Source organism: Cottoperca gobio, chromosome 21 (genome assembly GCF_900634415.1).
Source record: "Cottoperca gobio chromosome 21, fCotGob3.1, whole genome shotgun sequence".
Classification (NCBI taxonomy): Eukaryota; Metazoa; Chordata; class Actinopteri; order Perciformes; family Bovichtidae; genus Cottoperca; species Cottoperca gobio.
The window spans coordinates 12,886,528-12,910,279 of NC_041375.1; the positions used below are offsets into that span (position 1 = coordinate 12,886,528).

The 23,752-nt window shown below is 40.6% G+C and overlaps 2 protein-coding genes across 4 annotated transcripts; one reads left to right on the forward strand and one right to left on the reverse strand.

The window, feature by feature from the left end:
* Window positions 1–137: 137 nt before the first annotated feature.
* bin1a (bridging integrator 1a) lies at window positions 138–16,248 on the forward strand. 3 transcript variants are annotated; one of them, XM_029459184.1, is made up of 19 exons: window positions 138–457; window positions 1,298–1,378; window positions 1,601–1,655; window positions 1,788–1,882; window positions 2,459–2,554; window positions 2,759–2,869; window positions 2,959–3,051; window positions 3,327–3,412; window positions 3,625–3,700; window positions 4,103–4,167; window positions 4,818–4,862; window positions 5,585–5,663; window positions 6,107–6,229; window positions 6,577–6,660; window positions 8,342–8,362; window positions 12,252–12,350; window positions 12,852–12,926; window positions 13,030–13,131; window positions 13,280–16,248. In XM_029459184.1, exons 1-19 carry the CDS (start codon window positions 371–373, stop codon window positions 13,379–13,381), a joined length of 1,575 nt encoding a protein of 524 aa, XP_029315044.1. In that variant the 5' UTR covers window positions 138–370; the 3' UTR covers window positions 13,382–16,248. The 3 variants fall into 3 exon arrangements, with proteins under 3 accessions (XP_029315044.1, XP_029315043.1, XP_029315045.1); XM_029459183.1 differs by lacking the exon at window positions 6,577–6,660 and adding an exon at window positions 11,295–11,687; XM_029459185.1 differs by lacking the exon at window positions 6,577–6,660.
* A 592-nt stretch (window positions 16,249–16,840) lies between these two features.
* Window positions 16,841–23,509, reverse strand: ihha (Indian hedgehog signaling molecule a). The gene is made up of 4 exons (XM_029458931.1): window positions 22,703–23,509; window positions 21,176–21,333; window positions 20,787–20,890; window positions 16,841–18,803 (listed from the first exon to the last, which is right to left on the reverse strand). The coding sequence occupies exons 1-4, from the start codon at window positions 23,006–23,008 to the stop codon at window positions 18,058–18,060; spliced, it is 1,314 nt and encodes a 437-aa protein (XP_029314791.1). The 5' UTR covers window positions 23,009–23,509; the 3' UTR covers window positions 16,841–18,057.
* Between the last annotated feature and the right edge of the window lie 243 nt (window positions 23,510–23,752).

A 23,752-nucleotide genomic window follows, 5' to 3' on the forward strand; every position in this document is an offset into this window, starting at 1 on the left:
TTTTGATCATAAGTGCATAATTGTATTCAAATACAGCACATTGCGTAATGTATCCTGTAGTCTCATACATGTAGAGATTCCTGTGTGGACGCGCAGCAGCATCTGTGCCTTTAAGAGCATCTCTGACAGCATCCTCTTCTGTCACGGACGCGCACACAGCAGCTCAACATTTGAGAATAGAGCTTAACTATCTGCACATACATCATCCTAAAGCTACAATCAAAACATCACATAATTACAATTAACGACATTTTTCTCCACTGGAAATTGATGAATTTGCCTGACCGGTCGCCGTAGCGGTCCATCCGATCGTTATTGCTCTTATATCCTTCCTTCCTTCCCGCATCTAAAGACTGATCTACGCTACAAGATGGCTGAGTTGAATTTGGGGAAGGGGCTGACCGCAGGGAAAGTGGCCAGCAACGTCCAGAAAAAACTAACAAGAGCCCAAGAAAAGGTAAGAGGCGCTCACTAACATGTCAATATATGCAGGCCTACAAGCCGCGAAGCAGCAGTGCCGCATCCTCCACCAAGGCGCAGTGTCGCATCACGACATCCTTATAATAAGGGCAGGGATGCTGTATTTGGGGATGGGGATGTCCACTTCAAACACATCGTTCCTGTAGTCAATGTCATGCAGCGGGCACGTGCATATAGCAGTGAGATATAATGTAAGCCTGCTCAGAATTTAGCCCAAGACTGATGTTTTTTTAACATTTGAAATCCCTATTTGGGTCTCATTGAGTGCTTGTCACACAGATGGTGACAGCAAAAAGGACTATCTTACATTTTGCTAACTCTATGATGATGGGTATTACCCATGCTGCAATATGTACAGAGTAGGTGACAGATATGAGGCCTAGTCTATGCGTTCATGCACCTGCGCGTTGTGGTCTGAATATATGGCAGGGGGCGCTATTTGTCCATCATAAAACATCATGTCCTGTAGGGTTAAAGATAGACAGGCAGAGAGCAAACAGATAATGGTGCCTCTTTGAACCCAATGTGCGTTTTTTCATGTTGATTCAACAGTATTTGTTGAATATGTGTTCCCATTGCTCTTTTTAACAATGCTTATACATGTTGTTTCATATACTGCTTTTGCAACTCATTTACTTTACCCACGATATTTGATCTTAAACACAAAAGAAAGCGAGAGGTCAAGATAGGAAAGCAGGTGAATGTTCACATGTGCCGTATCTTTTAGGGAACATGTCCTGTCTTAAAACTGAACAGAATCAAATGCTAACCTTACCCTCAGTGTCGTTATTAATGTTATCATGTGTTTGACTGACAGGTTCTTCAGAAGCTTGGCAAAGCCGATGAAACCAAAGATGTTGCTTTTGAGGAGGGAGTGATCAACTTTAACAAACAATATGTGAGTACAGTCCACTGAATGGTCGTAATTTCAGTCATCATTTAAATTTGTCCAGAGAAGGAGACAAGGCTGTCCGAGTCAGTGTCTTCTTTTAGGTCTCTTCTAAAAACATACTTTTATGGGAAAACATATCCTGATTGTATCTGAGTTTCCTGTTTATTTGATCCCCTCCCTCTGGTTTGCTGTGTGTTCTAAGCCCCATGTTTTGTGTTTCACCCCCAGACTGAAGGCAGCAAACTGCAAAGGGACCTACGGGCATACCTGGATGCAGTGAAAGGTGACATGCACAAGCATGTACAGGTTCACACTTCACACTGTACTTGTTGACACACAATAGTGGATGTACAAATACACACCAAAACCTGCAAATATCCACCCATGTTCCACTAATGTATGTGTTTGCCCTCAGCCATGCACGAGTCCTCCAATAACGTGCAGGCGTGTTTGGCTGACATGTACGAGCCGGAGTGGTACGGCAAGAACGAAGTCGATTCCGTTGTGGAGGTCAGAAACACTTTTCATGAATGTGTTTATTACACAGAGATTGCCTGCATGTGTGTGAGTGTGAGGACAAGCTGAATTCCATATAGAGGTCAGAACCACTTTTCTTATTAAAGAGTATTAGTTGATCGAGTGCTTGGATCCTGGTTAGTTTAAGCATCATAGCAGCTATTTTTCCTCTGTGTGTTATTGTGTCTTCTTGGCAGAATTGGCAAAAATTATACATTGTGAGAGATGTTGAGTAGCTCTTTATATTTTTCTCTGACTCCATTAAGTACATTACTCTTGAAATTACTTTTGGATTAATGGTTGTTATGCGGCAAAACTCTTACAAGATAGGTGCCAGAATATACTGCAATCAATTAATGGGGTTTCAATGTATTCCTAATTTATCAGACCACGAGCCAAGACATAGCAACAGAGATACTGGAATGAGCTCAAATGTGATTGCATGGGTGGCATACTATTGCAATAAAGCATTAGCAGCCTGTAAATGAAAGGGCTACCCAATGTGTCTTCTTTAATCTGTGATTGTGATTGTGATTGTGTATGGTACTGTTTTGCTCATCGATGCTGCAGGACTGTGATGTACTGTGGACTGACTACCACCAAAAGTTGGTCGATCATGCTCTCATCTCCATGGATACTTACCTGGGCCAGTTCCCTGATATCAAGGTAAGCTGTGTGGTCATAGAGACCCACAATTACTAACATCTAGTTTTCAGGCAATGGCAGCCAAGCTTTCCTCCACATCATATTGTATATTGTGAGCTTACTGAAGTTTTAATAATCACACTCTGCCGAAAAACAAGGTTACGTGTGGAAGATGAAAACTGAGTTCTTCACTGAATAACACAAATACTCCTCTTTTGTGTTCAGGCACGTATAGCTAAGAGGGACAGGAAGCTGGTTGATTATGACAGCGCCAGGCACAGCTATGCCACCACACACAAGACCAAGAAAAAAGACGGGAGTATTAAAATTACCAAGGTAATTAAAACCTGGCACACTGATATCATGACATTTACATTAAAATAAACATTATGTTTTATATGTTGTATTCTTGCTCTTTCCTCAAGCCCTCGTCTTTGTTGGAGAGGGCCACTCCGGGTTGGGCTCAGGGTATCTTGTCTGCACACAATGTTGCCCAGAGCAGTCTGTCCAGGAGCCAGGTACACAATAATCTTTCCACACTTTAAACTTGTTACATTTCACCGCTTTCTTTTTCTGTCTGTGTTCCCTTTCTCTTGCTGCTGTTGAATATCTAAAAAAAGGCAAAAGGAAACTGACAGAACAACTGCAGACGAACCATGTTGAACCATAATCAAAAGTGTCAGGGGATGTTACATTTATCAACAGATCATCAAACGCACACTGTGTGTGTGTGTGTGTGTGTGTGTGTGTGTGTGTGTGTGTGTGTGTGTGTGTGTGTGTGTGTGATTTTCAGGCTGAGGAAGAGTTGGACAGAGCCCAGAAGGTGTTTGAGGAGATTAATATTGACTTGCAGGAGGAATTACCTTCACTCTGGAACAGGTGTGTACATGTGCGTGAGTGTCTGTGAAAACCGATGTTCCTGCGGATGGATGGACGCTGTAATTACGCTTCACTTACATCTGTGTTGCATTGCTTACTGTTACAGGATGTTAAACTAAGTCAAGCCAGTAATGCAGTCAATACTCTCTCTCTCTCTCTCTCTCTCTCTCTCTCTCTCTCTCTCTCTCTCTCTCTCTCTCTCCCCATTCTAGTCGTGTTGGGTTTTATGTCAGCACCTTCCAGAGTTTGTCTGGTTTTGAGGAGAAGTTTCACAAGGAAATTGGCCGGGTGAGTCTTGTGTCTTCATTAATGCTGAATTTAGATAAAGACCAGACCAAGCAAATTGACACGGTGTGCCAGATAACAGTTAATGGAGAATTAATGGAGAAAAAGTTTTGACTACTTCAGCATCTTGGGTTTTAACTGACTGCGGAGAGATTATCCTCTGAATTATTGCCTTAAATTCAAAGCATTAAATAATGTCTGAATCTAAATTTGATCCAAACAAGCTGTTTCAGACGGACACATTTGGCAGCATTTGGATGATAGTACAGAGAGGAAGAAACACAAAACCCAATGTAGTGATATTTGTCATAGAATGAGAACCAATTGTGCCACACAAGTGTAGGATGATGTAATGCAGTTGGTGCTAACTATAATATCTAACCCCCCATATTTCCCCCTCTGCAGTTGGATCAGGATTTGTACAACACTTTAGAGAAATTGGAGAGAACAGACACGCAGCAACCAAGCAGGTTAGTTTCATTGCAAGTTCTTTAAACATCAAAGATTTTTATTCTGAATAGATTCACAGAATTAAGTGCCAAGATATATTTTCAGTATATGTGTATATTGTTTATATAATCAATAAAGATAAACACCAACAGGTGACAGTGACACTATTCAGTACTAAAAAGTACTGAGATATTTTGTGAATATTCCACTCACATGAAAACCCAGTAACCTGAGGTTTTCACGATCCTAAAAAATCCTCTAGTCTAACTGAAAACATCTGTTTGTGTGACGCGCTGAGCCTCGTCAATCAATCACTGAGCTTGGCACGCATAGCTAAGAGGGCATCTTAACCAGCAAAGAAAATATTTGCTAGGTTGTATATCTATGGCACCTTCTAGACTTGTGCAAAAATAAGTCTTTTCAGAAATGTTTGCAAATATTTGAACTTCTTGAGAGCACATAATTCATCGTGCTCGCAGAAAATTAAGTGGTGAGGTTATTTTCAACAAACTCATTTTTCCCCCTGTGAGTTTGGGGTAAGCCACGAGGTAAAAACTTATAAAAACATGAAACTCATGGATTAAAACACTACTCATCAAAACATGTTAGGCTACAGGAATAGACAAACAAACAGACATTAACCTGGAGCCATCCCTGAACCCCCTTTCAGAAAGACAGATACCCGCGGCGCCTCATCGTCAGGAACAAATAGGAGGTAACCGGCAGCAACTGTGGTAACCATAGTGAAACAACTCTTGTCTGTCTGTCCAGCTGACCTGTCTGTCCAGCTGTCTGTCTGTCAGTCAGTCTGCAGGTTTGGGAGATTTGAAGGAGAAGTATTGCTTAGTTGTGCAAGTGAATTCACAGACACACTGATGAGAGAGCTGTGCTCCCAGAGCTGCAGATACATAAGAGTTGAGCAAAACTGCATGTTTAACGCTCCACCAGGCAAGACTGTTACATAACTATACCACCCTAAAACGCAAGGGACGTAGTGGGGTAATGTACATGGCTGGATGAATCCACCAGTGGACCACATGACCCCTTCTCTATGTAATTTTTATATTAACAAAAACCTGCTAACCTGCTTTTTGTAACCACCAATGTACAGAATTGCCTGGTCCAGCAATACATTTCAGGTTTTCCAACACTTTAGAATATCTTCTCTATGGCAATGAATGCCTCGAACACTGCTTGTGAGGATTTACTGGAGGCACCGATAAAGCCTACTTGCATGGGATGAAGGGAGGCTCACTTTTCTTGCATGACAGCTCTTGCAACAACATCTTCCGTTTGGACTCTTGTAGAGCATGCTTTCTAGCTTTTAGCTGCACTTTTTAACTTTTGCTTGAACTTTCTCTCACATTGTTTGTCATACTTGTTTCTTTCTCTGTAACCTGTCTGTCTTTGCCCTCCATCTCTCTCTCATTTACTCAGTGCAACAAGTGGAAGAGAAGCATCTAACCACAGTCTCAGGCCAGGAGGACCACCGCCAATCCCCAAATCTCCATCCAAGGTAAACACACGTACACACGTGTGCACACACACACACACACACACACACACACACACACACACACACACACACACACACACACACACACACACACACACACACACACACACACTAAGGCTGTCTCTTTGTTCTTGAGTCTTGTCTGAATTATGAGGTATGACTAAAAACAAAAATGCTAGCTGCCTTTCATGTAGAAGCCATCGTTAATGTAATCAATTACATCTGCGCTCATCCTGCAATGACAAGTCAAAATATCTGCTTGAAATATAAGTTTGTTTTATTATCTGACTTTTGAGTTTTTCATTTATTAACCTTTGAATCTAATTTTGAAAAACCCAGCTTTTGCAAATAAATTATTATTATAATAATAATTTAAACCTTGACTTTTATATTCACTTGTCTTGTGGCACAACCTCATTGCCATGTTTCTTTCTTTGTTCTAGCTGAGGCCTGCAATGCCTCCTCCACCCAAGGTGACCCCATCTAAGGAGATGAAAGCAGAGAACATCATCAGCCTGTTTGATGCTGCAGCTACTCCTGATATCAGCGTCACCTCCCCTACAGAGGTTAGTGAGCAGATGCTGACAACAAACTGCCATAGCCCTTTAACTTCCTGCTCTCCTGCACAGGTCAGTCTGGCCTTTCCATCCTCCAACTTCTCCCTTTCTATTCTATTGTATTTTATTATTATTATTTTCTATTCTATTCTTTTATTTATTTTATTTTATTTTATTTTATTTATTTATTTTATTTTATTTTATTTTATTTTATTTTATTTTATTTCATTTTATTCTATTCTATTCTATTCTATTCTATTCTATTCTATCTTGCTTTACTGTCTCTTCTGTCCTGTTCCTTGACCCTCTATTGCACCCAGTTAGCCAATGAGCCCCCCTGTTCCTGTTGTTATCAGTTTGACAGTCCTACAGTGAGCAACCTGTTGGACATGGACCTGGACTCTTTCAGTGCACCAACCAAAGCCTCCACAGTCACACAGGTGGATGAGTCACAGCATGAACATATATATCGTAGAGATGCTCCTCTGCAAGAAATGCCAAGCTTCACAAGAGATTTTATATTTTATTCAGAAATGTTTTAAATTCATGTTTTCTTTTGCCAGCAACATTTCCAGTTGCCAGTGCAGTTTGTTTGACTCTAAACACATTGAAACAAGCTTGATAAGTCTAGATACAAAATTAAAATCACTTGGTAAAGTTGGCATAGTTTGAAGTGTTACCTGCTTTCTAGTTTACCAAACGAGAGGTGGATGATGGCATGATGATCTGTAGAAATCTGCTTTTAGTGACCACTTCTTCCTGCTTCAGCACTATCCACAGATCACTCATGGCATGAAGACTAAAACCCTGCTCTGGTCTTACTTCTTTCTCTTCAGAACTGTACAACAAAATGTAGTTTTAGATACTGGAATAACATGAGTTGTACTTACTGTATCTGAGCGTACAGCTGCGTAACCTCACATTACTTTGAAGGTGATATAAAATAAGTACACCTCATGTAATTTCACTCATTCAAAATATATTCAGCTGTTGCCTGATTACAGTCTGTTACTCAGTACTGCATTCTTATAACTGATAGATGAATGGCATGTAGCTTACAGTATACCTCAAGCCTTCAAGTTTTCTTAGAAGCAGCCAGGAGGCCTATGGGATTAGTGGTATGTAAGCCAAAAACACTACACTTCAAAATTCCTTAATGGATGTCAAATCATAAACTATACATGTCAGGTGTTCATGGTCATAGATCTAGAAAATTGCAACACTTTAAGTAATGGTGTCTATTGTTACAGCAATTGTTATTGTACAAAAATACTGTTTCTTTTTCTAAACTATTAATTTAATGACTACATGTGAAAGGGTGCGCTCACACGGACAAACCTGTAGAGAATAAACTCCCCACTCTGCAGCTCAATATTTAGCTATTTTGCCTCTTACATATAATTGGCTTGTTTTAAAGGAATGCACATTTACTGTATGATTCAGTTCTAGCAAAAGAAAGGAGAGGGGAAACAAAGATCAAAGAGTTGAGTTAGTACCCACTAACTAAAATGCAGATAATTTACTGCAGTCTTGTCACAGATTCAATCTTATGTCATCTGAAGCTCTGGGGTCCAGGTGGATGGAAAACTTAAAAAAAAAAAAACTTTAAGTGACAAAGTCATTTTTTCCTGCTTTTTATATATCTACCAGCAATTATCCCTCGCCTGAATGCAAGGATTTTGAACCTACTGTAAAGTTAAATCTTTTCGCTACATAATTCGTGTCTGATGCAAGTGAAATTGTACATTATTAGGGGGGATTGTGTGGATTCTGATTTAAAATAAATGAAATTATCATGTGAGACAGCTCATTTCAAGATTAAATTAGACATTCAAATAAAAATTGTTTTGCAATGCACCTTTCTCCTATATTCCACTCAGCGGATGACCTGTGCAATAAACATATGACAGTGACCACCTCTTAAGACTAACATCATTTAGAACGTCCCACTTCACTTGGTGTTGCCTGTACTCTTGTTCTGCTGGAGATCTTCTGCTATGGCCTTGTAGGTTTAGAGCATGTGACCTGCACTAGAAATGTCTTATATAATGAAACGAGCAAAAGCAAGATAAAGACTTTAGTTTTATCTTCTCATTCTGTTGCATCCTCTGTTTTCAACAGCCCGCAAACTGGGACTCATGGGTAAGCATATCATCCTCATCTTAATAAATGTTTTAATGTGCAAACATATATCATTATCATTATGACCATCATCCTCATCAGCATATTCTTATTTGTGTTCTTAGTAACCATCAATTCATTTGTAGCCATTATATAAGCCCCATGTCATTGTGCCTGTTGTTACACTGCAAATGCAGGACACGCTTGGGAGGGACTTCTATAATGGCTCTTATATATTACTCTATATACACAAGCTTTTGCATAAATGGATCTCTCTCATTTGTCTGTCCCAAATCTGTTTGTGCGTTGTCTTTGTGTCTGCAGTGCTTGATGTGATAACACTAAACACTGAAGAGATCGTACAACACAAATAGAACTTTGGAATGAGCGTGGGTCAATTCAGTTTCAAATTGGTATTTTACAAAGTTATATATATTGAATACATGAATTGAATACAAATGGTGTCTGAGGTGCAATCCTCTCTCTCTCTTCTACTGTATAGGTGTGTTATGCACAGTATACAGCATACTGTAGACCTGAAAGCTATAAAGGATTGATTGACACCTCTGACATCCATAAGAGATACCAAACTGACACACTCTTTTAGCATGAATTTAATCGCAAATATAAATTCAAAATCCCATCTCTGTGAAAGGATTTGTAACTGAATCAACCTCCTTTCCTACTGCTTCCCCTCGTATTCCTGTATGTTCACATGTTGAACTGACAGAACATGTACAGCCTTTACATGTTAGCTCCATGCTCCATGTGACACACAGGGAACAGTTTTGTTCTGAAAGTTGAATGAAGTTGCTCATGTTTCCAATGGATTGTTTCATGGAAATGAGACTGGTGAACTCACCAGAGCCAGTGGGCAACTTCACAAAGCCTTGCGGCATTCCGACCATTAACTAACCTTTTGTTCATCCCTATCACTGTAAGAGAGATGTGTCTCAACCATCATACAATTCTGCTGTATTAGAGCTTGAGGCAAAGCAGTGATAGCTCAGAAAGGAACGACACTTCTACTCTTACAAAGCTTCCTTCCTCTTTCTCCATCTGAACATAGCCGTGGGAATACAAACCTGCAAACTACACGCAGAAGATCCAACATCTATTTTCTGATGGGAAAAGGCTGACAGTTTTTGCGTTTCTGCCTTCTGCTGCCACCCTTCCTTATCTCCATCTGTCTTTTAATTTAACCTGAACCTTCTCTGTAAAGCTTTATCCTTCTACATCAATCTTCTCGGGTCTTATGATTATGATTATGATGATGGTGATGATGATGACTTGCTGCTGAACTCCTCCATTGATGTCCATAGCATCTTTCATGGCCCCGTTTCTGCTCATATGTTGCAAAACGGTGCCATGTTCCCCTAAATATTCTAAATAAGTTCAATGTAGAAGTTTAATGCTTAATGTCAACTCCCACAGTCCTCCTCTGTGTTCCAATCTCTTAAAAGGCCATTTGTGTGGTTTTAGCCTTTTTAATGAGGATTTCTTTTACAACACTGCCAACCATTTTCAAATAGCTGTTCCACTGAGTGAAATGCTAATGCCATGCTGACATGCTAACATGCTTATAATGACAATGCTAACATGCTGATGATTAGCATTATGATTTATGGTTACCATGATCACTGTCTTGGTTTAGCGTGTTGGCATAATAACATTTGATAATTTAGCACTAAACACAAACTAGATTTGAGTCTGATGCAAATGTAACTTTGCAGATTTTCAGTCATAAACCAAAACAAAATTTGACCTTAAGAAGATGAAGAGTCAGATTAACAACAAAGCGGGACAATCAAATAGTTGTTGGGACATTTCCCTTTTAGGACAAAACCTTCTGGTGGCACTAAAGGAAAAGTCAGGGGATCCGCAAAATCATCAGGAATAATTATCTGTGCACGATGAATGTCTTTACAAAATTGCATGGCAATCCATCCAATAGTTGTTAAGATACTTTAGTCGCCAACCAAAGTAACCAACTGACCGACATTGCAATCCCTAGAGTTGTGCCACTTGCTAAGCATAAAGTGTGGCATCATGTCATATGGTTAGAATAAGATATAGCAAACACAATTACACAAAAAACACCTGTATGGTCCTTTAAAGTTTAAACTCCCTTAATAGTTTATTACCTTTATTACCCGCCATTCTGATTATACAACCCTTAGGGCGCGTGTCCATATAGCGTTTTTCTCTGGTAGAAGCGCTTTGATTGCTTTTTCGATGAAGCGTTGCACGTTGGTTTTGTTTCTACAATAATAACTTGACAATAAATCACCTCTGTAACCGCCGTTGAATGATAGACCTGCATCGCCCCTTTTCTTTGCATTATCTAATTGGCCCACATGATTTGTTTGACATTGTTTTTTCACCACGAGCATCAACCGGATTTAATATATAATTGGTTGCCTGAAAAGGAGGAGTGATGACACCCTACCCTTTCTAAAAAGTTTTGGATTACAAGCTTTCAGATCGGCTGCACAAATAATTGGTGCGCTTGGTGCAACGCTTGCACTCTAGGTTACTGCATACGCTCTCTCCTCAATGGGAACAATTGACAAAAGATTCTTACGCCAAGAAAAGAACCCTATGGACACTCACGCTTATGCACCCCTTTTAGTGCCCATTTAATATCTCTAGAAATGTCCTAATCCCTTGTCCATCAAAAATATTTTACTTTGTTCCTTAGCCAACTGTTTTGTTCGCTTTACCCCAAAAAGCCCTACAAAAAAAATGTATCCTCCTGGTACTGCTAATTTACAAACCCTTTGTCCATTGCAATGCTTTACCCTTAAATCTGGTCTTAAGTATCCCGTATACCCTGCCTTTCTTTCCCTTAAGATTTCCTCAACCATTTGATTTATGAACTCCTTATAATACCCATAAGGTTAAATATCTCTTTTGACCTTTAACTCCTTGAAACCTGACCCTTGCCCCTCAGCATGAGGACAGTGCTGCCCAGGAAGAGTACACCGAGCAGCACTATGACGCTGTGACTGCTGCTGCAGATGCCTGGGGGGATGATGGTTCGCAGCCTATCCACTATGACCCCATAGCAGCTGCCACAGACGGCTGGGGGGATGACGGAACCATACCAGTTCGCTATGACGCTGTGGTTCCGGCTCACGAGGTAGGGGGGGATGATGAGAGCCAGCAGGTTAATAACGATTCTGTGGCTGAAGCCCAGGAGGACTGGGACGATGTCGGGGGCCAGCCAGTCACAGAGGAGGTGCCCACCCCGGAGGATGAAACACCTGCAGCTGAGGCTCCAGCTGATGCTGTTGAGGAAGAAGCCACACCGGCGGCCGCTACGTTGGATGATGAAGAGGGTCAGGTAACCGAGGAGAGAAAAAAATGGAAAGATGCATCTGGACGAAAATGGTGGATGCATCGATTTTTGAGGAGGTGGTTTGAGCATGTGGTACTGGAAAGAAACAGATAATAGATGATACATTGTGAATTAAAGGTGGATATGGAGAAATCTTGAAATGGAAATATTTAGAATGCATCTGGACCAGCTGCATGGATGCATTAACTGTGACAGAGGGCACGTTGGAAATTAATTGCTGAGGTAAAGAGAAGAGTATAGACATCTGCTTCTCAATACACACAACTAATCCCAGTCAATGTTTATCACAAATCCATGCACATAGTATGCTGTGCAAAACACTTTAACTATATTGCAACTGTGCATTAGTATCCAAGCTTACTGTCTATTCAACAGACTTGCTTTTATTAGCATTAACTTTGCTGTTTAGGATGTGCGGCTTGTCTTTTTGTCTGTCTTTGTCTTGTCTGTCTGTTCTTCTTTCTTTCATTTTTCCTCCTCCTTATTTCAATCTTTCACCTGTCTCATTTTTGACCTCTCTGTTATTCTTCTATGTCTCTCCGCTCCCAGGGTGAGACTGCGGCAGCTGCTGCAGCACGGGAGGAAACAGCGCCGGAGGAAGCCGCTCCGGAGGAAGCAGCACTGGAGGAAGAAGCACCAGCAGAGGAGGTACGTGCAAGAGGATCTGTTTTAATGTGTTTTTATTGCAAAATTACAGATATCAATAGAATAGAATGTTATATTGTATGTATATAATATTGTAATATTATATATTTTAATATTTCACAATGTTATTTAAATGTATACACAACCCCTCTATGTCACTATATGGCATCATGCCTCTTCTCATTTACTAAAACAAATCTCATTACATCATTTGTGTCTATAATATATATTTTTTTAAAAACATATTTTATTTACATGGAAATGTTTTGACATTACGTTACATTTAATCTTAAACATAAATGAATGTATGCTGTTTCCAGAACAGTTGGACTTCAAGAATTTTCTGAAACCTTTTTCGTTGGTAAAGAAATGTGTCTTGTTTCAAGTTACTCTTATAGAACATTCTGCTGGCATACTGTAAATGAGTTATGTCATGTTTTTGGAAGATGAAAACATTTTTCAGTGTGCACTACAAGTCAATAAATGGAACCTCTGTTTTCCTAGACGCCTGAAGTAGCGGCAGAATCAACAAAAGTAGCATCACAGCCTCCAGAAATGCCACCTGGCTTCTTGTTCAAGGTAAAACAGGATAAAGTATTTAAAAAAGAGAATCTACTTAACCCAAATATAGCTTGTGTGTGTACATATGGAGATCGTTCATGTTATTATTTATGTGATATAGCTCCAGGTGATGCATGATTATGCTGCCAACGACACAGACGAACTGGAGATGAAGACTGGTGATGTGGTGCTGGTAATCACCTTTGACAACCCGGACGAGCAGGTACACACACACACACACACACACACACACACACACACACACACACACACACACACACACACACACACACACACACATACACACACACACACACACACAGTAATGAACCGTGTCAGTGAGGTGAATATGTATTTATTTGTGTTTTTAGGATGATGGCTGGCTGATGGGAATGAAAGAGGACGACTGGAAGCAAAACAAAGAAAATGCCGCTAAAGGAGTATTCCCTGAAAACTTCACCCAGAGGCTGTGAAAGAGGAGGACAGGACGTCATTCCAGCTTTCTTCTTCATGTCTCTCTTCCTATTGCCTCAATCCTTCCTTCCCTCTCTGATACTGTATCTTTACTAGGACTTTGGCCATAGAAGCAGAGCTGTCACAGCCCGGGCTGAAATCCTGCATTTCTAAGGTCTGCTACACTGTGCTAAAAGTGGATCTTGGCATTTCTGTGGATTTCTGCCAACATTTACAATTACAGAGGTAACCATTTCACAGGTGCCACTCTTAATTTTCTCGCTGCACTATTGCTGCTACTCCATGCCGGAAGAATTGATTTGAGAATCCTGATCATGCAGGATAGATGCGGGGATGGGTGCCTCTGCAATGGCTACTGCTGCAATTGCATTATAATGTTTCATTCTTAGTCATGTCTCCACATAAACTCTCCTAGACATATTCCACCACCATAACAGAGAAAATGTCTTTTGATCGGTGCTTTTGTTCATCTGATACTGAAAGATTGGGAACAGTGTAAAATGATAAAGTCAATGCCAAGTGTAGCAGAGTATCCCTATACACAAGCCCCAACATCTGTTTTATAATGGGGTGTAGTTATTAAAGCTATGCTAACAGGAAGGTAAACACAAACTGAGTAGATTCCTGTTTAGAAACATTCACCCAGCAGAGTAACACACTGGAAAAAGTAGAAACAACTCCTGCTCAGGCAACTTCCCCAAAGTCAAATTGTGAAAATACCTTTGAACAGATGAGGTACAGATTCAGCACCTAACCAGCCCATACACTTAAAAACAGTGAGGACTTTAAACAATATTAGCAATCTCATCAACCACAGGGCTTGACTTTAGCCACTCACGACTTTGAGTGGGTTGTTGAAACAAATCTCTATTTTTGGCAATAGCCTATTTTAGCCACAAGTGTAGCCATCAATTGTCTTTTTATTTCCCTCACCTCTGTCCATTTGCTTATATTTGGTGGCTGGCTGCAATTCTGAGCATACATAAGTGGAGCATATCAAGGGGCGTGTTAGTAAAAATAAAGCATTGCAGATTTGGTGCCAGTATTTGCTATTTACTGATCCACAATCCCTCTAATTAGTCCTGGGCTTCTGCTGCTGTCACAATGCCTGTTGGACACTTTCAGCCCATCTTTAACTCCTACTCTAATTATTTACTTGTGAAACATTGAAACATGGGCCCCTGGTTGTTGTATTAGTTTAGATTCAATAGTGGTATGAGTAGTATAAACCTCTTGATAAAATCCAAATCAATGCATTTAACTGGCACCAACTTACTTAAAGACAGCAGGAATTCAATATATAAATGCTTTAAAATTCCAAACAGAACATTTTTTGACAGTGTCCTATAGACTAGAAAAACAAAACTGTTTTCATCTTTGACGGTCATGTTTTTTATTCGTTGTTGTTTAAATTTGTGTGAAGTTGTGTGGAGTGGGCATGTAAAATAATATTTTCAAGGATTTCTTTTTTTTCAAAAGGGATTCCAAATATGCATTAGCCTGGCTCGCTAAAAAGCTGGCCACCAAACTACAATAATAAGCTGCTACTGGTAGTATAATAGTAAGGTAGAAATGGTTCACCTAAATACTAATCAAATATATAATTACTGAGCCAGCCTCATTCGTTTTTGAGAAATGTGCCGAAAACAAATCCTTCCGTTTGCATTGAGACGACTTGACTCCAATGCAGATGATTCAGAATATGCACCAGAGCAACTTCTTTTATTTTTGTATGCTGCCAAGCAATGATTACATATAGCCTAATGTATATGTCAACATAATTGCCAACTTACTGTAGGATGTTATGGAGTGTTTTGTACTTCTGTCAGGTTTACTGCTCTCAACATAGCCGCTTACTGTAGGTAATCAAAACTATCTCACATTCATTCAGTCACTGACTCAGAAGAGATTCACATTGTTCATAATGTTATTAACACGTAATAACTGTGCGAGAAAACGGTTGTGTGCGATTGTGTGTGTGTGTGTGTGTGTTTACGGGTTGGTTTGAAACATAAATTCTTTATCTATAGGCTATTGTTATTGGACAATATCAGCACCACCTAACAAGGGACGAGGTCGTTCGTTCTACAGGAAGTTTTTTCTGAATGGACAAAGACAACTCAAACGTATTTGGGTCTTTTTCCACAGGCTGGTATTATGGTTCCAGGTGTTATTGTGCATTTGTTGTGTATAAGTGTAATTTTGCCAAGCTGTGATGACAGATACATATTCTATAAAGACATTCATATCTGTATGTAAGTTACTGTGAGCATGCTGACTACCCATGTGTTGTTGTGTGAACACCCTTAATTTAAGACAATGATACTTGGGACACTTTTGAGGCAGCTGAAACAGGCAATTTTTTTTATTTTGTTATTCTTAGAAAGAGGGATGGCGGTTATATAATGTGTGTTTTTCCACCATTCCCTCTCAAATCAGATCTGATTATAATTGCTGGTTATCAGCCTTGCCTCAAAATGTTGCCGGGCTATCGTGGTCCAAACAGACTTAAACATGATTACATGAAGACAGGACGCATAGAGAAATTCTTCAAACCACCAGACTCAGGTGGACACATTTTTGTAATGGTTTTCAGTATTTTAACAACTTGAGATGTGCATGATTTTTTCATATGTATTTAAAGAAGCCTCACATGTGAGAACATCACCTGCACATTTAGGTAAACTGATCACTTTCATATTTTTATTTTTAAACATATGTAACTTGGTGAGCGCTCCACCTGAGTCTGGTTCTCTATTTGTCTATATAAAGATGAAGATGTCTCCTGTGATGAGCTATGGGATACGACAAAAATGTTTTTCCTGTACCTAACTGACCAATAATAATAAAGATTACATAGAATCTCCTTCTGTTCATTATTGTCTTTTTCTCTGTGCTGAATTCTGTTAATCTGCAGATTTTGCTCTCTTGACAACTTCTCCGCAAGTACTGAAGCACCCAGCAGGGTGTGCTGTGTTCAAGGACTAACTCTCCCTCCTGGAATAAAAAAAGAATTCAGGCATCATGAGGAGGAAAGAGGAGCCTTTGCTGTGTGCTGCTGTCCGTGGTACTGAAACCAACCAGCAGCCCACCCTGTAACCACAGTTATTCATGCTGAATTCACATTGTCCCAGCTTATCACCATTTACAGCGATCACTCGCTTTTATGACGGATTATGTATCAACATGTAACAGATGATTATCAGCACATGTCCGAAACCCAGCTGCTAGCCCTCAATGGTGTTTCTGAACCAATGAAGCCAGGGCCTCTCTATCAGAACAAGAATGATATAAATTAAAAAGTGACTTTATTACGTAAAGTAAACAGTATATATTAGTACTTTAGTGATTTGTAATGTATGGCATATGATCTTTCATAACTGTGTTGCTACCAAATAAAGCACAGAGTAGTTTGTAGTGGGTTTAAAAACAACAACTTTATGTTTCAAATACAAATTGTATGCACAGAGTTGCCGAAAATAATAATAGTTTACATTATTTTCTAAAAATAGATCTTTAAATAGTCTCTCCAACAATAGCTTAATATACATATGTGACAAGTTTTCATACTCAATAAATGACGACTGGAAGAACACTTTAGGCAACATGAACGACATGTTTATCCATATTTATTCAGCCACCTATCACATCTGCTTCCCATAGTGTTAACAACCAAAATTGCTGCACGTGCCAATCCAGGTCTTAAATCTAGGATGATAGATGGAATACAAAAAAAGACAATGCAAAGGAGAGCCATCAAGTAACTATAAAAGAGATTTGTTATCTGTTATTCAATATGATGCATAGCTGTTGCTTAATACAGTAGTTGATTACAGCCTGAGTGTTGTGTATACCTTAACTAGATACTACTGACCTGAAAATTGAAAACCTGAAACAATGAAAACATGTTAACAAACAAAAAACACCTTTTAAATAAAATAACTGATCAAAACATGAAGATGTATATATGAACCATATGAATCAGTTTGGGACAATTAAGTTGACTGAAAGTAGTTGACACACTTTGAAAAACAGATTGACAGCATGGCCCAATGTGTCTATCTTAATATTATTTCGTAAATTAACTTCAATATACAATACAGGCTCTATAAAGAAGAGTACAGAATCAGTGGGTTTACTGCAGTGATGATTCTGACAGTAAAGTTAATTTGTTGTCTTTCTTTCCTTTTTAACAATCCTTAACTGAATAAATACCTATGTACATAAAGAGCTTCAAATCACACCTTGTTCAGTCATTAGTTTCCTCCTAAAATGTTTCCTTCATGTGTTCACTGAAGTCCCTGTGCTTCATCTCTGAGGTGCTCTGAGTGGAACTTTAATATATTGACAGATATTCACCTCTTAAATTGAACATGGGAGATACTTATGTTTCCATTTCTGTTGGTATTCAACTTTTATATTTTTATCAAACACTTCCAGAACTGTCTTTGGTTGTTTCTCAGTCCTCTAAATATTTGGAATTGAAAATTGAAATGGCCAAAACAAATCTTCCCAGTCTCTTTTCTTTGTCTTTTGCACAATTGCATGACCTACAAAAATGAGTTTGTTGAAGTACAGCAAATACAGGCACGTTTTTGGGGGTCCCTCAATCTGTGCTTTGGTGCTCCTGAATAAGTGAATGAAGTCATCAGTGTGAAACATGTCTCTGAGTCTTCTATCTATGTTCTTGCTCGATCCCCCAGGGGTGGAAGTGTCCAGCGTCCAACAGCATTTGCCCCAGCCTCTGTAGAAGCCAAGGGTACCAGTGCAGGCCGTCGGTCTGAGGTTCTGAGGGTCCCATCAGGCTGTAGAAGAACCTCAGTGGGGCCAGCACCCAGTGAGCCAAATGGTGATTGTCCACAGCAGCATAGCAAGATGCCAGCACACCGTTCACCACTATGGACCCATGCTGGGTTAGTGGGGCATACAGCCCGGTGCCCCTCTGTTCTTCTACAATGGTCACGACTGAAAGTGTTGCCTGTGAGCCGAATTTCCCTTGTGACGTTAGTACGCACTGTCCTGGCCGGACCTCACTGGCAAAAACTGTCCTCAAACCTGCTTCCCAGCAAGGCTTGCCCTCCTTTACCGAGCCCAAAAGTGGCTCTTCAGCTGTCTCTTTCCACTTTGGCTCGCTCAGCCCACCAGTGCAGTCTGTGACAAAGATCAGGTGAGCGGCTGTGAGAGTAATATTAAGTCCTCTGTTGGTGCCAATGATGTAGAAGATCTTTGTGACGTTGGGCTGGTGATCCAGAAAGGATAAGACCGGACTGTAGAGAAGGGAGCCGTGACCATCTGTCGTTGAAGAAGCCAAGACGCGGTCGCCAGGGTGAAGGTCACGCATCTGTTTAGTAGCCCCGCCCTCGAGGATAACCTGAGCATCGCCAGGGAAACAGCCACCGGTTTTGGCTGCTACAGAGTGTTCTGGAGAGATGAGAGAAAGAGAAATAAGATTATTTAAAACATAAAGAGAGAAGAATACAGTTTGAAAGTCTCTCAGGAGAAGCACAGCAGCATTTCGACAGTGGCTGTATCTGCAGATTGTTCTAACAGTTCTAGGTCACTGAGTGATCTATAAAACAGGCGAGACTTTGACACTGACTCAAGGACAACTTTATCTCAGTGGATCAGCGGGAGATTGTTAACATATGTATATAATGTGACTCATGTTCAAACTTTGTCTTTTCTGTCTGCCTCTGTCCTTATTTCCTTTATTTTTTTTCAAGCAGATGAAGATTTCCAAACCACATCCACAATTGATTGTTTGATTTGTTTTACACTTTCAAGGTTTGTGTGGCAGATGGGGTCAAAAAAAAAAGAGTAGCCCTCCTCCTGCTATCGTTCATATAATGGTGTTATTGTAAAGTTTGCACTTTTCTATGCCATGTATGTATATTTTGCTACTCAATTTGTCAAATCCAATTCAGCAGAGGGACATCAGAAGGACACGAGTAACACAATGCATAATTAGAAAAGCATGTCTGCTTCTGCTCTGTTGGGATATTGTCATTCATTAAGGCCACCACAGTATGTAAATGTGATCTTGTCGGAGTACTTTTGAATAAGGTGGCCCTTTAAGACACAGTGAGACAAGGTGGCAAGAAGAGGTAGTCAGCAAGAGCTAATGGATAACCAGCTGATTGTATCACCACAGTAAGAGCACGGCCTGGGGTCAGAGAAACAGGAAAGTACACAGACTCAGACCTGGGTCGAGATATTGTTTGGATTACAGCAGAGTTTGTGTTTCAAACTGAGTCACATGCCCACTCTCAATGGTTCTTCACAAAGCATTGGCACATTGTCATGAGCTAGATTTCTAACATTGAAGTTTGTTAATTTGGAAAAGAGCAAATGTGCGACTTAAAGAAGCTGGGAAACAATGGAAACAAGAACAGAATAGAGTATTTACTCGGACGACTAAAGGCCAAATCAGAATAAGTGTGTGTGTGTGTGTGTGTGTGTGTGTGTGTGTGTGTGTGTGTGTGTGTGTGTGTGTGTGTGTGTAGGAGGGTTGTGTTAAAGCAGTCTTAAGGCAGCCAAATATTTGTCCAAGGTGTGTGTGTCTGTAAACCAGAGGGTTGCAGAGAAGGAGGGCTGTGACTGGGAGGTGATAAGACTTAGATAAGAGATCTGAGAGAAACCTACTGAAGGAAAAGCAACAGCAAAACAAAGGGAGAGTTAATCATCTCACAACTTCTAACCTCAATGGACTGCTAGAATGTAGTTTGGCATCAAATAACTGGTGGTACCAGACATGGGTAAATGGGTTTCTAAAATGTCTCAAAAGTTAGAATGGCTTGAGGTGGAATGCGGTCATGTATTGTTTGCGTAAGTACTGTATCTGATTTGAAATACAATTGGAAAAATAAAAGCGCTCTATCATAGGATTGCAGAAAAGAGAGCCAGCTATATTTTTTTTATATAAAATAGATGTTATTTATTGCATGTAATTGTAGTGATTGCTCTGTCCCATCGCTAAACATAGCATATCCTACATCCATATCAAAAATGCTAGTTTTACGCTGGCTCTATCTGCACATCATACGGCTAAATATTCTACGATCACAAAGAATGATCACTTCATGATGAGATCAAGAAGAGAGCACAGGTGCACCACCCTGCTTTGATTGCCTCCCAATAGGCCATACACACAAACACACACACTCACACACTTACACACCACACCGACTGATGATAGTAGCACTGAAAGGCAAGGTAAACCATTAGTGGTTTGTTGGTGATAATCACAAAACAAAAGCATCAACCTCATTAGCGGTAATGACAGCTGGCCACAAACACAAAAGAAATACAAATACACACACACACACACACACACACACACACACACACACACACACACACACACACACACACACACACAAAATGTAGCTCATATCCATCTCTTACCTGACTTGACGCTACAGTGAATGTGAGCTTTGGACTCGTAGTAGACCCAGTCAAATCCAGCTTCTACGGCCAGCCGGGCCAACATGGCATACTTATTTCTGTCCCTTTAAAAAAAAGAATAAAAAGATATTATAAACACCAAATGTGATTCAATCAGTTTGACAGCATACCTTTTTTCAACATGTTTCACTTGACATCAATACATTTATTTTATTGTAATTTCAGGAGGAATTTGGCCACAAACTCAAACTTGGATTTGAACATTTTTAATCCAAATTTGACTTATTGGTTGACATTACTGATGAATTGACTGACTGAGTGATTTATAAGCAGTTTAAAGGATGTCTGGCGTATGTCTGGCCTTTTTACACAGCATCTTGCATGCCTACCTGTCTGAGGTGGTGATATCCACAGAACGTCCCTCATAATGCAGCGAGTCCTCTGAATGATGACCATCCTCATCCCAGCCCTCTGTCACTCTCAGCTTAACACCTGGCCACATGTTCATCACAGAGATGGCCAGAGAGTTTAACTTGTCTTTACAACGCTAAGAGAGAGGTACAAGGACAGAAAAGGAAGGCAGGAGTTAAAAACAAACACTACAAATACAAAATTAAGTTGTCCTAAAAATGCTGAAGAGCAACTGAAGAGAAGAAAAGACAGATGTTGTGAGAACAGTTGGGTGGGAAGAGTATGAGGCATGGTTACAGCCATGTGGTCAACAAAAAGATGCCCAAGTTCAGAGAAAAAACATATATACATATGTGGACAGTATGTGTATGTCTGGGTGTGTGTCTGGGTGTGTGTCTGGTGGAGCAGATAGTCAGAGACATCAAAGTCGTCGCATTAAGGCGGGGATAGGGAAGGTGGAACCGGAGAAGGACGACAGAAAGAGGAAGAGCAGAGAAGGAGGGCATGAGAGTGACTCAAAAGCAAATGGCATGCCCATCAGAAGTGACGAGGGCATATCTTCACTATCACACACTCAAACACTACAAAAAAATGTAGACAATAAACCTATCACAATTGTGTGAGGTGAATTTTGTTCGGTGAATGGTCAAAGTACATACAAATATCCATGTGTGCTTGCTTGGGATGATTTAGCAGTTTTCTAGTCTTGAGGTCAAGATGCCGCTCAGCAGATCTGGAGATCTATTTTCTCAAATGTAATTAATCTGATTTGAAGAAACATATTGTCCATCATTGAAGTAATTCGTGAATTATTTAATTAAGATATTGGTTTTGCATATCACACCAAATTTACAAAAAAAGGCTGGGCTGTGTAAAAGGGCCACACTGCTCTATTTCTTACAATTATATATGGGTGACTTCTTTGTGGGCCAAACACCCATCAAGACGATGATATGAAACTAATATTTAGGTTACTGTATATGTTGTTAAATGTGTCATGCATAGACTTTGGTTCAACCCTACAATGAGTTTTACACACCGCCATATGTCTAGCCTGATAACAAATGCTACGTTGATTCAACAAAATAAGGCTTAGTTTGCGAGTAAAAGCAATATTTCAAGGCAATATCAGTAGCTAAGAATGTCAGGTAGCAAAATCCAGAGGTGAAACGAAGGGCCGTCAGTCAATGAAATCAATCATTTTGGTTTAAACATTCAAGTGACAGCAAACATTCAGGAGACAATTGGATGCAACAGTGTGGCTAATCTAGTCTGAAGTCATTCCGATCGTTCACTACATGGCATATGTCTGCTGAAGTCAGTTCAGGATTAACCAAATAAGATATTGTAAATTCAGTGGGGGTTTTTTTTAAATTAATTTTGCCATTAAACAGCACAATGCCAAGTAGCCTATAAAGCAGTGGCAGTTAGGAACAATGGCCCCAATTGGGCATCTGTGCAAGATGTTTTGCGCCCATGCTTTCCCATTCATGTGTCCTCCTTACCTGGGTCATGAGCCTGTCGGCGCCCGTGTCCTCCTCATCTTTGAAGATAATATCTGTATTGTAATTCGGCGTCAGCTCTTTAAAGCGCTCGGAGTTGCGCGTTATTTTGCCCTCGGGTCTTCCGCTGGCTCCCAGGGTCTTCTCAGCGACGTTGGGGCTAAATTGCTTGTAGGCAAGCGGGATAAGCTTCTTCGGGAGGCGCCTCTTGCCGTACCCCCTCCCCGGCCCGCAGCCCTCCGAGGCAGGTGCGAGGAGGAGGACCAAGGCACACAGAGAGGCGGTGAGAAGGAGGAAGGAGATCCGCATCGCCCCGGGGGGAGGGAGGACTCTCCCGGGGGAGAGAGATGTCTTCAGTACCTCCCCGGCTCGGTTCCCGACTCCATCGTCCGTGACAGTCGCAACATCACGTCCGAAAAACTCGGATAAGAGAAGCTCACCTCAGCAGCTCCAGGCACCATGAGGACACCAAAAAGTTTTTAGCAGCTCCAAAAAATGGACCCAAATTGAGAAACTTCGCTCCCTCCGCCTTACAGAATCAACAGTAAGTGTGCAGGCTGTAAAGTCCGTGTATTTAAACAAACAGGTTCAAAGTCGATTTGGTGGGTGAGAGAGTTAAAGAGAGAGAGAGCGGTTACTGATATCCAAGTTGCAGTGTTGTGGTTTCTCTCCCTCTATATCTTTTGCTCTGTGAAACTGTCTCAACATCGGCCACTTTCGCCAGCTGTTTGGTTGGTGCCCTCTTCTCCTCTGCATATGCGACCGGCGTGCAACAAGCTGCAGCTTTGCAGTTGAATTGAAAGGATTTGAGTGATCCAAAACGATCTGTTGCCACTTCAGACCGCACCCTGCCAGTCCTGCCCTCCTCTCTCCTCTCCCTCTCTCCCTCTCTCCCTCGGTCCCTACTCTGCCACCCACCCCGCCCCTCCTGGGCACAGGGCGCACTGAAGAGTCCTGTCCACACTCTGCTGGCAGGCAGGCAGGCAGGCAAGCAGCAAACATAAGTTTAGCCCTTTATTTATGCCACTTCACATTTCCAGTTTTTGTCTTTGT